This window comes from Erpetoichthys calabaricus, chromosome 7 (assembly GCF_900747795.2).
Source record: "Erpetoichthys calabaricus chromosome 7, fErpCal1.3, whole genome shotgun sequence".
Taxonomy (NCBI): Eukaryota; Metazoa; Chordata; class Cladistia; order Polypteriformes; family Polypteridae; genus Erpetoichthys; species Erpetoichthys calabaricus.
This window is the reverse complement of record NC_041400.2, coordinates 174,878,511-174,896,022: the sequence shown is the minus strand read 5'-3', so window position 1 is coordinate 174,896,022 and position 17,512 is coordinate 174,878,511. Positions and strand designations below refer to the sequence as shown.

Here is a 17,512-nt window from a genome sequence, read left to right as displayed (position 1 = left end):
TAGAACCAAACATTGCCAATAGATTCCCACTAAGTAATTAGGTCTGTAAATTGGTTTATGAGTGTGATTAGTAAGTCTGGGTATTAGCACTTTTGTCCTGATTTGATTTTGATTTGATATTGACCTTATCTTGATTGAATTGACATGCACTGATATATTTATATGTAGTGCTAGCGTTTTTAACCTAGACATTATTTAACCTTACATAGAGAACATTAATATAATGTAACACATTTCAGCAGCACTTTATTTGAAGGATGTGTACTTAGTGACTTAATAACATATGCATAAGGATAAATTGACATTTAAGAAGAAATATTTGGATTAGTAATGAAGGATTAATAGTATTTGCAAGATGTTGAATTAAATATCTGTTTAGCTCTAAAAAAAAAAAAAAAAACTTTTCCACAACACTGTACTCATTCAAAATTCACCATAATTTAACTAACCTATTGTGAAGTCCAGGGTGTGTACAGTCCCCCTAACTCCGACACAGGCAGGCTGGACACAAGTTTGCCAGTTTATTTACATGTGGCGGCGCTTCATTCGCTCCCCACAGCACAGTACCAAATGGCACACAATGCTCAGTTCTTTCTTTCTCTCTCTCTTCTCGACAAGCTTTGTCCTCCACCTCCCGACTCTGACTTCCTGATTAGTGGCTGCTGGCTCCTTTTATAAGGCAACTGGAAGTGCTCCAGATGCTCGTTGACTTGCTTCCGGGTGTAACAGAAGAGCTGCATCCAAGGGCTCAGCAGCAGCTGCAGTGTCCATGGAATCCAACAGGGCTGCATCAAACTCCAGATCCCATGGAGCCCTGCAGGAGTCTGAGGCACCACTGCAACCCAGGGGGGCTGCCACCTAGCACTCTAGGGGAGTTAATGCTCTGGATAGGCTCCCTCCGCCGGTCCTTGCAGCATGGAGGCATCCTGGCTGGGCATGGGCTCCGGCCGTGCGTCACACTACCCCTTTCTCTGCTAAGCCTTGAGGGGTGAAGCAGCCTGTCCCGCTTGGACTGGTTGTTTCCAGGCTGGGAAGTCGACATGGTCAGGTCAACAGCTCCACTCTGAAATGATAAGATAAGAAAGGGATGGGAAGGCGCTCTTCTGACGCCGTCTCCTGGCATCTACCAGTCTTCTCAACGGATAGTCTCTCCAGCCATGGCCCAGATGGTGGCAGTCATAGAATTGTCTTTCCCCACTTTTCCCATGTGCCCTGCAGTCATGAAAACATGATGGAAAACTCCACTCCACTCATGTCTTTCTTTAATTCTACAAGTTACACATATCTTCATGTTCCACTCGTGTCAATCCATCTTGAAAATGTGTTCTCAAAGTTCCTCCTGAGACAAAAAAGGAAACATTTTAAAATGAGAATTTAAAGCTGATGCTTGTTGACATTGGTACTGGATGAATGTATCATTAAACACAAATAAGCAGCAATTGTGACTGACAGCAGTGCTGTACAACTTATGGGGCTATTTCATGTCGGTTGCTTTTCACACACACTCACTTGGTATCGCAGACTGCTCTGAAAATTCCAACAATTGCCCACTTACTTGGCTGGGTGAGGCACATTGAAAACTTCTCCCACGGGCTTAAATACAACACAATGTTTATTGGACTTGGCACAACACAAACTTGTGAATGATGCCATCATATGATGGAACAGCACATTGGAGATGCTAGAAAGTGTTTCTAGAACAACAGCCATTACAGAAGCTCTGTATATAGTCAGCGAGGTTTTCCCCCAGTGTGACTGGCATGCGGCACTGATTGTCATGTAGGAATTTGCTGCCTTTGATGTCCAGTTGTCGCATGTTAGGGTTACTCTCTCCACTGACCTGAGAGATGTGGTGATGCTTTGCTTAAGAATTTCATAAATCCTAGGTGTAAAATGACTTTACTCATTTACTTTCTGGTTGGTATAGCATACTGCAGTCCCAAAACATGTATTATTTGTCGAAAGCCCTCGTTTTCAACAGCGTTGTAAGGTCTCTTATCTTTACAGATAAAAACTGTTGGTTTTTTTTTTGGGGAGTGATGTGAATTAAATTAAAGCTTGGAGCTTAATGCAGTCTCCAGTGTAGGTTTAGGCTCTACTTGTTTGGATGTCAATTGAGATTGTTTATGAGTGATAATATTTATCTTCTGAGTTGCACAGCTTATATATAGCTTTGCTTTCATCCAGTTGTTCCTTACCTATGCAGTGCTTTCATTTTTAGTAAGTCCACATAACTGATTTAAGTGTTGAAGGCACTGATTTGAGTTGAGGACTCACCATTTTATGTGAAGTAGTAAAGGATGGATGAATTAACATATTTTTCCATAGAAGGTCTTAACAGGCGCATTAGTGACAGCTACTGGATCGGACCCCAAAAAATGAAGATTAGCAGAAATCTACATATAGTAACTGAGCAGGATAGGTATTCACAAGATCAGTCGTGAGAATTTATGAATCAGTATCGAATCCTTTAAATCATGTTAGTGATTAGGAAGTTTTGATTCTTAAGGGCCATAGTGGCCAATGTGTCAATCAGGAGCCTTGGCTTGAGCTGGGAGAACTTTTTGCCCAAGTTGTGCTCTGTCAAGATGGAGGATGGGACAGCAGGCTGCTTGCTGCTTGTGCTGATTGACACATATACAAAACAAAAGGTGCTGATGGAGAAGTGCGAAGGGATTTAAGATGGGCCAGGATTAAGAGTTTTTTCGTAGGCTTCAGGGATTCTAGTGTTAAAAGTAGTAGCTTTTATGGACTTTTATTACTTTTTAAAAGTAGCAAGTAATGTAAAGCAGTGTACTAATTTTCTTGAAGTAAAAATATCTGTGTTTAAAAAAAAAAAAAAAAGTAAATTAAACAGATACTGTACATGTTGTGGAAGATTATTCTCACCACTCTAAAAAATGTGTGTGTATGCTCCGTGTAACTGGTGACAGCTAGGAAAGAAGAGGTTAGGTCTGTGCATAGCGTGAAATCAAATGAAAAAGAATTAAACAAAAGGCATGGGTATGGGGATTTGTTTTTTTTTTGGTTTTTTTTGGTAAAGCTATAATTGCCAGAAAAAGTACTTAAAGTGATTATATTGCTATTCCACCAAGATCAAATAACAGAAACTGAATAATAGATTCATAAAGTAATAATGTTGTTGTAATTGTAAACACTTCTGTGTATTTGTCAGTTTAAAATTTTAAATATGTTAATTCATCTGTTTATTTAATTCAGTTTCATTTTGTGTAGAGGCCTAGATTAGAGAGATTAAGCTGTAAATTTGCATTTGTAGTGCAGTAATGGCAAATTATTAAATTACACAAAAATTACATTAAGTTCACAGTAAAACAGGAGTAATCCCAATGACTAACAAACAAAGACTTCACTGTAAAGCCCATTCATTATATCTAAGTTAAGGCCACTTGGCAGAGAAGGAATGGAAAACAAAAATACCAGTCAGCATCTTCCCTGGAGAAAGTACACGTTAGGGTCCACCAACCATTACACCTATCCTGTCACTTCTGGGCTTTCCACAGTGTCATTAACAATGTCCTTGATGTGCAGTCCATTAAGATGTAGATTAAATCTTTTAACTGCTGAATCCTGAGGATTCCGGTATTTCTGGTGTCACTTTCAGTGGGCTTTAATAGCAATGAGAGAAAGTAGGGTGAAATGACACCTTTTATTGGCTAACTAAATATATTACAATTGCAAGCTTTCGGGCAGCTAAGACCCCTTCATCAGGCAAGGTGTAACAAAGAAACTGAAAAATACTGATTTTTTTTCTTTCATCTTAACAACCTTTTTGTTCAAATGTTAGCAAAATAAATACACCTGAGATGAATTAACCCTGAAGGAAGAGAACAATGAACTAATAAAATGTAGAGATAACATAACCATCACTAGAGAAAGTCCTGTAAGGTTTTTTTGAAGCGCATTGTCTGTAAGATAGGCCACTGATGTAGTCAGCTGGTCAATTAGTCTTGTTAGTCCACATATCTGGTCATAAAACTCTTGTCTCATTTCAGACCATTTTGTAGAGTGTTGAATTTAAGCATAAGTTTGTATTCCCATTCTTTCCGCTCCTGTTGGGTCTTGAAATTACCCACAAGAACAGTGACCCTCAGATCCTTTATGCTGTGGCCATTACTGTTAAAGTGTGCTGCCACCGGAAGATCAATACTGTTCTGATTAATATGAAATCTATGTGAGTTCATTCGCTGGCACAGTGTCTGACCAGTTTCCCCTACATACAGTCCAATGTTGGGGCACCTTATGCACATGATTAGGTAGGCCACATTAGCAGATTTGCATGTGAACGGACACTTTATTTTATGCTCCTGCTGACAATGTGGTTTAATTACCTGATCTGTTGTGTAGATATGTGCACAGGTGCCACACCTGTTCTGTAGGCTGGGAGATGTGCCACTTGCTGCCGAGCCACACATAGAGTTTCGGGCCATCAGTTGTTTGAGGTTTGGTGGTTGTCTGTATGCAAGGAGGAGAGGTTTTGGGAATATATCCTTCAGTTTATTGTCTTTCTGTACCATGGGTTGAAGCTCTTTCATAATTTTGCGAAGTGTTTCCAGATGTGGATGATAAGTTATCAACTAGTGGGACCCGGTGCACTTTTGCATTCCAGAAGGTTTTCTCTGGGTATAACCGTAGCTCTCCTGATTTGTAGGTCTGTTGATTTGGAATGGGCATTAATATTCACTTTACAGTGTCTTAATCCTGAATTTAAATGCTGAAACTGACGAGGCATCCCTTACACGATTAATTGAATACCTTATTTGTTTTGTGGTTTATTTGTTTTTGTTTTGCTTTATTATTAATTACTTGTCTAGTGTTTGTTATTTGTAAAACTAATTTTCTATTTTGACACAAGCTATACCGTCTAGTGTTGAGTTCTACTAAAATCAGGTTACTTTTATCTAAATGTCCACATTTGGACTATCCTCTTTTTTTTTTTTTTTAATACATTTACTTTTCTTTCTTGTCTCCTTGAAAATAATACATTCCAATGTAACTGATAGTCCACAAAGTTGTTTGTGCCTTTATTATGGGATCAATTCACTGCAGTTTTTTAGGTCAGTATTGATTATCCCTGCTTGTGGACGTCTGTAGTGGCTGCAGACCTTACATTTCATTAAACCCTTTGCCTAATAAAACAATCAATCAGCAGTTCTAAAAAAGTGAAGGACAGAAGTGTGTTCACCTAGTTATATTATACTCTTAAATAGGGGTGTGCAACATTGGCAAAACATTATATCTCAATATTTTCTGGGACTTGATGATAACAATAATTGGACAATATTTTGCATCCTTTTAAAAATGTGTTTTGTAAATCTCTTATTGAATTAGCTTGGTCATGATAATAGGCTATTAATTGTTGCTTACTAATGAAATTAATGGAAACAACAGTTAAAGAAAACAGGTCTTATTTATTTACTTAAAACTAAAGTAAAATAACACAAACACATTAAAATTGCCAGTCAAAGTATTACTGAGATCAAACAGTGCAAATATGAGTAAACCACTTCAAAGTGGCCTACAGGATTTACCCAAAAAATTCCACTAAGTCCAACAAAACTATTATAATAAGAGCATTTTAAAGAGACACTTACACTTAATGTAAACAAGATATGAATCCAAAGGGAATAAAATGCTAATCATAATTGAAACACAGGGCATGAACATTACAGACTGGATAAACATAAACTGCTTTGCTGTAAGATGAATTGTGCAGCAATTCTAACATACTGTACTATAATGTAAAAATCCAAAGTTCTGTCAAATACTGTACAGGAAAAATTACTAACCTTCAAGTTTTTTCCAATTTTGCACAAAGATAACAAAAAAACTAAAACAATTGTAAAATTCTACCGAGGGAGGAAACAGCAGTCTTTTAACAGCATCTGGCTTCAGAGCAGCACTGTTAAATGTTAGAACGTTGCCTCCAGTGTTGAAAGTCCTCTCAGAAAGGCTGCTTGAAGTAGGAATGCACAGTTACTTTCCTGCAAGTTTCCCCAATTTGGAGAAATGTCCTACTTGGGTTCTCCACCACTCAAGTGGATTTACATCACTGTCCATCTTAGGTATCATCAAGTAGCTCTTGAGATATTTCGGGCAATTCACAACACAGCAAAGCCGAATGTTGTTTTCTCACCATGATGATATCTCGCAGTGCCATCTGGTGGAATCTTCCAGATTTATGTAAAGTACACACACAGGTATAAACAGTACACCGCTTGCGTAGCAGTAACATTCGCCGGCGAAAGGCTTAGCTTTGCGTCAAGTATAAACCTGGCCTTCAAGTTAAATGAGACAGTGAATGCAAAGACTTTCAAGGTGTGTTTTTGATTGTTTTTTTGCAAACTGAGTGACATACTCGATAATTGCAGCTCACACATTGTTAAAACAACAATTAAGATATTATTGTAGATTATACATATTGCACACTCCTACTCTAGAATGTATGTTTTGATGGTCTTTTAAAGGCTGGTAGTTTTTCAACATTTGCCATATAATGTTGATTAATTAGGTGCAAATTTTCAGAATGTATTCTTAATTGCACCCGTGCACATCAGTTATTCTGTGTTTTAGGTTTACAGTAGACCCCCGCGAAGTCGCGGTTCAGAGTTCGCAGCCTTAGTCATTCGCAGATTTTTCCTTAGAACCTATCTAATAATTGTTAGTGGAAACCGCAAATATCCACCACAATTTTTGTGGGTTTTTTCGTGGAAGTACTGTACTGTAGAGAGAACAGGAAGCAACTGTAGTGGAGAATGCAGCTTGGGATGGTGAAAGTAGCAAATAGAATTTGAAACTGCAACTCCCTGCAGTGGCTCTGATTGGTCTTCTGCTGAGGCTGCTGGGGCTGTTGGGGTCAAAGGATGTCAGCGCAGCTTTTAAAATGGGGGCCGGTGCAGTTTGGCGTAGCTAGGGATGGGCGGAGGGGGCGGTCCGCCCCGGACGGCACATTTTTGGGGCGGCATTATTGGCCAAAAGGCTCAGTACAATTAGTGTGTAAGCAGCAGGCTTCGGAAAAATATCACTCATGAATGAAAAAGTCAAATTCTTTGATTTTTATCCACAAATGCTTCAAAAATCATTTTCAGACTGTCCTTCTGTGGCGGCATCAAACACAGCAGTTAAAATTTCTGAGGCAATAACAAAAATAATCAGAAACATTACAGCGATAATAATTTCTAGGATGATAAACAGCTATTTTACAATTTAGAATTTCGTTTTTCTATCAATCCAAACGCATTCTTGCTCTGCACAGAAAACATGCCCACCTATCACTTGTACACTACACTGGCTCTGGTTTTCGCAGCCTAATTATATTAAACTAATAATTAGAACACGGCTTATCAGTGCGTCTAAACTATATTCTTGTCTAGTTTATGCTTATAAATAATTATATGTGCGCACACTATTGCTGTTTCTCTATACAGTATATGAATAAATCTATGCCAAATTTATCCTAATTTTTCTGTATACGTCATTTTAATTTTCTATTTCATATTCAGATATGTTGGAGGGTGGCAAATTGAAGCACCACCCCGCCCTGAGTGGCACGAACACTAGCTACGCCACTGGGCCGGTAAACAAAAAAAAAAAAAAAAATTTTTGTAATTTGTGTTTCAAGTTCCTGTCTGTCTGCCTTCTGTTGGGTTACCTGTACTTATTCGTTTTGTCCTGGATCATTTCGTGATTGGCGTCTGAATTGTCTGCCTATGTACATGAGGACTGTAAGTAGATTCATGGCCATCCTGCAAAGAAAGGAGTGCTGCTGAACCCGTCTACCTGTCTTCACCATTTCAGGAACTAGCGGTAGGACTATCTTTACATTCCCATTCAACATGCGGATCTTTGGACTATCAAGTTTCATCATTACATTTCATCCATTGCTGTTTTTCCATGAACGTTTTTCATGATTTACTGTGTGTTTTCTTTTGTGCTTTGTTGTATTTAATGCGTAATCGCTGTAAGGGGAACAGGGGTGGTATCGCTGTTTTCATTTGTTTTCATTACATTCTTTATTTGCTGTTTGATTACCGGTTTGTTTTCTGTTTGTGAGTGCGTGCAGGTCGGGCCAAGGCTGGGTGCCTCTCTGGAATCTCCACCATAAAAATAAATCGCCATCTTCTCAACGGTATGAATCTTAGCGGCACCTGACCGCTACAGCACTACTCATTTCTCCTTGCTGCTGATTGACCGTGATGCATCTCCAGCTGAGTGTTCTTGTATTTTCCGTTTTGTTCCTCTGAACCCTTAAACTGCCACAACTGGCTATAGTCATTTCCTAGTGCCATTCGCGAGCACGCAGGATCAGTCGGTGCAGTACATTCGTTGAGCAGCCAGCTCATGACCACAGCCAGCCCCTTGTGAGCAGGGGGGCTGAACGCACCCCTAGAAGACAGACACTCCTCATAAAAACCCTCGTAAAAAAACGCTGATAGACTACCTTCACATTGCTCCCTTACTTGCTGGGCGGCTGCTTTGTCGCGTGATATGCTTCTTGCGTGATGCTGCGCTTACTTAAAAGCCTGAATGGGCACATGTCCTTTTTGCCTTATTGCTTTGTTTCTCTCTCCTCCCCCAGACATCCTCTGCTCCTGTTGCGGGTCCCGCTCCCCTATGATTTTTGCTTATTCTTTTAAACGAGAACTAACTGCATACTGAGCTCATTTTACTTCTGAAAGAGACATGTTTGCTTGAAGTGTTTGAATAAAGTTCCTGTCTCTACAATCTCCTGTGTTTCTGTGCAATTCTGTGACCCAAGCGTGACATCCTGCAGCACTGCAGCCTCACTGTCCCTGTGATTGAGCCGCTGCACTATAGTCTGCCAGCCTCAGAGCTTACCTCTGTGTGCTTGCGTGCAGTAATTATGATGCTCTTTGCATGAAAAAAAAAAAAAAATGTGTTCCATTAAAAATTCACTTTTTCTTTGTAAATTGTGACGTTTACTTAAAGTGCAGCAAAACAGTATTTGGCGTCCAGGGATGCATTAACCGCCAAGTATGTGGCAGTTTAAGGCTTAAAGCCCCAAGATGCCATCAAAACGCCCTGCACCTCCTAAGGCTTCTGGCAATGAAAACGCACTTGCATGAATTACAGTACATATAGCGGTAACATCAGTATTTTACATTCTAGCACTGCGGGAGACATAGCAGTACAGTACTGTGCAGTATATGGGAAATTAAATGAAATTGAAGTGTTTTTGGGGCATATTTATGATTTAAACTATAAAAATAGGCATTTTTTTAACCACATCCAAAATTTGAGGTTTTTCACAATTTGCGGATGCTCTAGGAACATAACCCCCACAAAATTTGGGGGTGTACTGTAATTTTAACCAGTTTGAATGTAAATTACAATATGGTGCTATAAACTAAAATTTCTTTAATGATATTTATATTTACTATATTACAAATTCATTGAATTTTTTTTTATTCAGGAGATGCTTGAAGTGAGAAACTATAAAAATTGGGTAAATAATTACAAGATTGCGGTTTATTAAATTTGTAAAATTATTGGTGTTGATTATATGCCATATCTGCTGCTGTCTGGATTCAAAGTTTGAACACCCATTATGTACATGGGGTATGTGTGTGTGTGTGTGTATAGATATATATATAGATATATATATATAGATACAGTGGTGTGAAAAACTATTTGCCCCCTTCCTGATTTCTTATTCTTTTGCATGTTTGTCACACAAAATGTTTCTGATCATCAAACACATTTAACCATTAGTCAAATATAACAGAAGTAAACACAAAATGCAGTTTTTAAATGATGGTTTTTATTATTTAGGGAGAAAAAAAATCCAAACCTACATGGCCCTGTGTGAAAAAGTAATTGCCCCCTTGTTAAAAAATAACCTAACTGTGCTGTATCACACCTGAGTTCAATTTCCGTAGCCACCCCCAGGCCTGATTACTGCCACACCTGTTTCAATCAAGAAATCACTTAAATAGGAGCTGCCTGACACAGAGAAGTAGACCAAAAGCACCTCAAAAGCTAGACATCATGCCAAGATCCAAAGAAATTCAGGAACAAATGAGAACAGAAGTAATTGAGATCTATCAGTCTGGTAAAGGTTATAAAGCCATTTCTAAAGCTTTGGGACTCCAGCGAACCACAGTGAGAGCCATTACCCACAAATGGCAAAAACATGGAACAGTGGTGAACCTTCCCAGGAGTGGCCGGCCGACCAAAATTACCCCAAGAGCACAGAGACGACTCATCCGAGAGGTCACAAAAGACCCCAGGACAACGTCTAAAGAACTGCAGGCCTCACTTGCCTCAATTAAGGTCAGTGTTCACGACTCCACCATAAGAAAGAGACTGGGCAAAAACGGCCTGCATGGCAGATGTCCAAGACGCAAACCACTGTTAAGCAAAAACAACATTAGGGCTCATCTCAATTTTGCTAAGAAACATCTCAATGATTGCCAAGACTTTTGGGAAAATACCTTGTGGACTGATGAGACAAAAGTTGAACTTTTTGGAAGGCAAATGTCCCGTTACATCTGGCGTAAAAGGAACACAGCATTTCAGAAAAAGAACATCATACCAACAGTAAAATATGGTGGTGGTAGTGTGATGGTCTGGGGTTGTTTTGCTGCTTCAGGACCTGGAAGGCTTGCTGTGATAGATGGAACCATGAATTCTACTGTCTACCAAAAAATCCTGAAGGAGAATGTCCGGCCATCTGTTCGTCAACTCAAGCTGAAACGATCTTGGGTGCTGCAACAGGACAATGACCCAAAACACACCAGCAAATCCACCTCTGAATGGCTGAAGAAAAACAAAATGAAGACTTTGGAGTGGCCTAGTCAAAGTCCTGACCTGAATCCAATTGAGATGCTATGGCATGACCTTAAAAAGGCGGTTCATGCTAGAAAACCCTCAAATAAAGCTGAATTACAACAATTTTGCAAAGATGAGTGGGCCAGAATTCCTCCAGAGCGCTGTAAGAGACTCATTGCAAGTTATCGTAAACGCTTGATTGCAGTTATTGCTGCTAAGGGTGGCCCAACCAGTTATTAGGTTCAGGGGGCAATTACTTTTTCACACAGGGCCATGTAGGTTTGGATTTTTTTTTCTCCCTAAATAATAAAAACCACCATTTACAAACTGCATTTTGTGTTTACTTGTGTTATATTTGACTAATGGTTAAATGTGTTTGATGATCAGAAACATTTTGTGTGACAAACATGCAAAAGAATAAGAAATCAGGAAGGGGGCAAATAGTTTTTCACACCACTGTAGATAGATAGATATAGATATATATACACACACATACACAGTGGGGCAAAAAAGTATTTAGTCAGCCACCAATTGTGCAAGTTCTCCCACTTAAAAAGATGAGAGAGGCCTATAATTTTCATCATAGGTATACCTCAACTATGAGAGACAAAAATGAGAAAAAAAAATCCAGAAAATCACATTGTCTGATTTTTGAAGAATTTATTTGCAAATTATGGTGGAAAAAAAGTATTTGGTCAATAACAAAAGTTCATCTCAATACTTTGTTGTTGGCAATGACAGAGGTCAAACATTTTCTGTAAGTCTTCACAAGGTTTTCACACACTGTTGCTGGTATTTTGGCTCATTCCTCCATGCAGATCTCCTCTAGAGCAGTGATGTTTTGGGGCTGTCGCTGGGCAACACTGACTTTCAACTCCCTCCAAAGATTTTCTATGGGGTTGAGATCTGGAGACTGGCTTGGCCACCCCAGGACCTTGAAATGCTTCTTACGAAGCCACTCCTTCGTTACCCAGGCAGTGTTTTAGGGATCATTGTCATGCTGAAAGACCCAGCCACGTTTCATCTTCAATGCCCTTGCTGATGGAAGGAGGTTTTCACTCAAAATCTGACGATACATGGCCCCAGACATTCTTTCCTTTACACAGATCAGTCGTCCTGGTCCCTTTGCAGAAAAACAGCCCCAAAGCATGATGTTTCCACCCCCATGCTTTACAGTAGGTATGGTGTTCTTTGGATGCAACTGAGCATTCTTTCTCCTCCAAACACGACGAGTAGAGTTTTTACCAAAAAGTTCTATTTTGGTTTCATCTGACCATATGACGTTCTCCCAGTCCTCTTCTGGATTATCCAAATGCTCTCTAGCAAACTTCAGACGGGCCTGCACATGTACTGGCTTAAGCAGGGGGACACATCTGGCACTGCAGGATTTGAGTCCCTGGCGGCGTAGTGTGTTACTGATTAATAAAGTATCTATCTATCGATCTATCGATCTATCTATCGATCTATCGATCTATCTGATGGTAGCCTTTGTTACTTTGGTCCCAGCTCTCTGCAGGTCATTCACTAGGTCCCCCCGTGTGGTTCTGGGATTTTTGCTCATCATTCTTGTGATCATTTTGACTCCATGGGGTGAGATCTTGCGTGGAACCCAAGATCAAGGGAGATTATCAATGGTCTTGTATGTCTTCCATTTTCTAATAATTGCTCCCACAGTTGATTTCTTCACACCAAGCTGCTTACCTATTGCAGATTCAGTCTTCCCAGCCTGGTGCAGGTCTACAATTTTGTTTCTGGTGTCCTTTGACAGCTCTTTGGTCTTGGCCATAGTGGAGTTTGGAGTGTGACTGTTTGAGGTTGTGGAAAGGTGCCTTTTATATTAATAACGAGTTCAAACGGATGCCATTAATACAGGTAACGAGTGGAGGACAGAGAAGCCTCTTACAGAAGAAGTTACAGGTCTGTGAGAGCCAGAAATCTTGCTTGTTTGTAGGTGACCAAATACTGATTTTCCACCATAATTTGCAAATAAATTCTTTAAAATCAGACAATGTGATTTTTTGGATTTTTTTTTCTCGTTTTGTCTCTCATAGTTGAGGTATACCTATGATGAAAATTACAGGCCTCTCTCATCTTTTTAAGTGGGAGAACTTGCACAATTGGTGGCTGACTAAATACTTTTTTGCCCCACTGTGCATGTGTGTGTGTGTGTGTGTGTGTGTGTGTGTATATATATATATATATATATATATATGGTTGAAATAGTTTACTGTCAAATAATGCAAAGAGTACGCGACACGTGTTTCGACTTGCTGGCCAACCACAAGCGTTACCTGGTAGGTAACCACCCATACAATCAGATTGTGACACAGACTACGAATGCCGTGAATGTAATTACCCTGATCTACATGGCGCAACGTTAGGGGCTTAGCCTCTGGCGCTGATGTCCGAGGTTCGATTCCTGAGAGGGAGTGCAGTAGAGTGTGTACGCCTGATGAGCCCAGAGTTAGGGCGAAACACGTGTCGCGTACTCTTTGCATTATTTGACAGTAAACTATTTCAACCGTTCTATGATCTGCTTCTCACAACTGAGGGCACCGTGGCAGATGTTAGCAGACTTGCTGGCCAACCACAAGCAGCAACAACAACATTTATTTATATAGCACATTTTCATACAAAAAGTAGCTCAAAGTGCTTTACATAATGAAGAAAAGAAGAATAAAAGACAAATAAGAAATTAAAATAAGACAACCTTAGTTAACATAAAAAGGAGTAAGGTCCGATGGCCAGTGTGGACAGAAAAAACAAAAAAAAACTCCAGAAGGCTGAAGAAAAAAATTAAATCTGTAGGGGTTCCAGGCCACGAGACCGCCCAGTCCCCTTTGGGCATTCTACCTAACATAAATGAAATAGTCCTCTTTGTAGTTAGGGTTCTCACGGAGTCACTTGATGCTGATGGTTATACAGACTTCTGGCTTTTAATCCATCCATCATTGTTGGAACATCATGGTGCTTTGGGTAGATGGTGGTGGCACAAGCCACCACCAATAGGACACCGGAAAAGGAAACAGAAGAGAGAGTAGGGGTTAGTACAAATTTTGAATGAATAGTTATTATAATGAATTGGATATACAGAGTGTCAGGATTAAATTACAGTGAAGTTATGAGAAGGCCATGTTAAAGTAATGTGTTTTCAGTAGTTTTTTAAAGTGCTCCACTGTATTAGCCTGGCGAATTCCTACTGGCAGGCTATTCCAGATTTTAGGTGCATAACAGCAGAAGGCCGCCTCACCACTTCTTTTAAGTTTTGCTCTTGGAATTCTAAGGAGACACTCAGTTGAGGATCTGAGGTTGCAATTTGGAATATAAGGTGTCAGACATTCCGATATATAAGACGGGGCGAGATTATTTAAAGCTTTATAAACCATAAGCAGAATTTTAAAGTCAATTCTGAATGACACAGGTAACCAGTGTAGTGACATCAAAACTGGAGAAATGTGTTCGGATTTTCTTTTCCTGGTAAGGATTCTAGCAGCTGCATTCTGCACTAATTGCAAACGATTGATGTCTTTTTTGGGTAGTCCTGAGAGGAGTGCATTACAGTAATCTAGCCGACTAAAGACAAACGCATGAACTAATTTCTCTGCATCTTTCGATGATATAAGAGGTCTAACTTTTGCTATGTTCCTTAGGTGAAAAAATGCTGTCCTAGTGATCTTATTAATATGCGATTTAAAATTCAGATTACAATCAACGGTTACCCCTAAGCTTTTTACCTCCGATTTGACTTTTAATCCTAATGCATCCAGTTTATTTCTAATAGCCTCATTGTATCCATTATTGCCAATCACTAAGATTTCGGTTTTTTCTTTATTTAATTTGAGAAAGTTACTATTCATCCATTCTGAGATACAGGTTAGACATTGTGTTAGCAAATCAAGAGATTTGGGGTCATCAGGTGCTATTGATAAATACAGCTGTGTGTCATCAGCATAGCTGTGGTAGCTCACGTTATGTCCCGAGATAATCTGACCTAATGGAAGCATGTAGATTGAGAAGAGCAGCGGACCCAGGATAGAGCCTTGTGGAACACCATATAGAATATCATGTGTCTTTGAGTTATAATTACCACAACTAACAAAGAATTTTCTCCCTGCCAGGTAGGATTCAAACCAATTTAAGACACTGCCAGAGAGGCCCACCCATTGACTAAGGCGATTCTTAAGAATATTATGATCAATGGTGTCAAATGCGGCACTCAAATCTAAGAGGATGAGAACAGATAAATGGCCTCTGTCTGCATTTACCCGCAAGTCATTTACTACTTTAACGAGTGCAGTTTCTGTGCTGTGATTTGTTCTAAAACCTGACTGAAATTTATCAAGAATAGCATGTTTATTGAGGTGCTCATTTAACTGCATAATGACTGCCTTCTCTAGAATTTTACTTAAGAAAGGCAGGTTAGAGATGGGTCTATAATTTTCAAGAGCAGAGGGGTCGAGATTATTTTTCTTAAGTAGGGGTTTAACTACCGCAGTCTTAAGACAGTCTGGGAAGACCCCCGTATCTAATGACGAATTTACTATGTCAAGAACATTATCAATAAGCACACCCGATACTTCTTTGAAAAAATTTGTTGGTATTGGGTCAAGGGCACAGGTGGATGGTTTCATTTGAGAAATTATTTTATGTAAATCAGGTAAATCTATCCTAGTGAAAGACTCTAATTTATTTATTATGGAGTACTGGGGTTTCGGAGGATCCTTAGTGTTGGGGAGATATACTATGTTATTTCTAATATCATTAATTTTTTGATTGAAAAATACAGCGATAGCCTCACAGGTTTTACTGGAAGTACTTAGGAGGCATTCCTTTGAGTTACCTGGGTTTAACAGATGATCAATTGTCGAAAATAAGACTCTGGGATTACTAGCATTGTTATTTATAATCTTAGAGAAATAGCAGCGCCTCTCAAGACGGACTGTGTTATTGTATTCTGTTATTTTAACTTTTAATATCTCATAGTCAATAGTTAGTTTAGTCTTCCTCCTCCAAGCGTTACCTGGTAGGTAACCACCCATACAATCAGATTGTGACACAGACTACGAATGCCATATCTAAATATATATATCTATATATATATATATATATATATATATATATATATATCTATATATATCTATATCTATATATATCTATATATATATATATATATATATATATATATATATATATATATATATATATATATATATATATCTATATATATATATATATATATATATATATATATCTTTTTTTTTTAACAATATAAATTTCATTGTCTTTCAGGTTTCTGTGTATGCTATTCCTGACAAAATTGACCAAGTGGAGTATGCATTAAAAGCTTCAGTTAAACTCCTGGAATTTTACAATGGTTATTTTCAAATAAAATACCCTCTTCAGAAATTAGGTAATTTTCTTTATTTCTGACTGTTAAATTGTCAAATGCTTTAAGTAATGGAGCCTTACATTTTTTTTTTTTTTTTTTTTCATTTATGTAATTATGTACAATTTTAAAAAACTAAGTACTTTTTTTTTTTTAACCTTAAAAACTATTAAGTATAAACTTTTAACCTCCACTGTTTTTGCATTGCAGGAGCTGATGTAATTTCTTTATAAAGCAGGGTTTGCCTATTATACTGCAATTAAAGCTGTGGTTCTTAGAGAGTTTGCCTCTTTTTCTGTTTTAGGAACATATTCTCCTTCTAACCACATGTTGTGTTGTTTAGTAGAAATTAACTGGAAATAATTTTAAAATGAACAACAATGCTTAGTGATGAACATGAGTGCTCAGTGAAATGTTGTGGGCTTTTTGGATCAAATTTGCATTAACTTGAACAAAGAATAAATAGCAGCAATAAAAAACATTAGTAACAAAAAACTCATACACAGACAACAACAACAACAACATTTATTTATATAGCACATTTTCATACAAAAAGTAGCTCAAAGTGCTTTACATAATGAAGAAAAGAAGAATAAAAGACCTCATCACCCACCCCTTACAGCACTTTTTGACAAGTCTATAAGACTAGTACATGGAGCAATTATGAATGAGGTCAGATTGATTCACTGTCATTATTATGAATGTTACGTATGAAACTTAACATGGATTTTCCATGCTAGGGGATGACACTGGTCGAATATGCATTAAGTTTCTTTTAATTTAACATAGAATTGATTTTCATTTTTAGTATTCAGAAACCTTTGAGGATGCAGGCATTCCTGCACTGACAAGTCACTTAGGAATGTCCAAAGTAAAGTAATGAATTATCCTAACCTAAGAGTATCTCAGAGTATTGGTGAAAACCTACATAAACACAGAGAATGTGCAAACTCTAAACACGCAAGAAACTGTAACTGTATGGCAGCTGTCCTAATCTCTATACTGCTGTATTATCTTTAAGTGATTCAGCTGAATTCAGTTTATTCTACTGTATGTCATTTTTGGTGCACGGGCACTAAGCATTGCACAGGTTTTGTTATGTTTCACTGGATTATACCAATTTCATGGTAATATTAAGAAAGCATGTATATTACAAAAAAATTCTAATAAATGTAGAAGTATTACCACTATAATATATTACTAAAAAGGTATAAATTGATATTTGGAATATATAAAACTGTAAAGATTATCTTAGAGTGCTCCTTTTTCTGAAATATAAATTTCAAAACAATCAAAATTTACAAAAACAGTGCAAGA

At 38.3% G+C, this 17,512-nt stretch overlaps 1 protein-coding gene across 1 annotated transcript in view; it reads left to right on the top strand.

Moving 5' to 3' along the window:
* lnpep (leucyl/cystinyl aminopeptidase) overlaps positions 1-17,512 on the top strand; it is a 117,118-nt gene that overhangs the window by 48,923 nt on the left and 50,683 nt on the right. Inside the window, exon 5 of the mRNA XM_028805735.2 lies at positions 16,099-16,219. Coding sequence (XP_028661568.1) covers positions 16,099-16,219 — 121 coding nt within the window. The remainder of the gene's footprint in view (positions 1-16,098; positions 16,220-17,512) is intronic.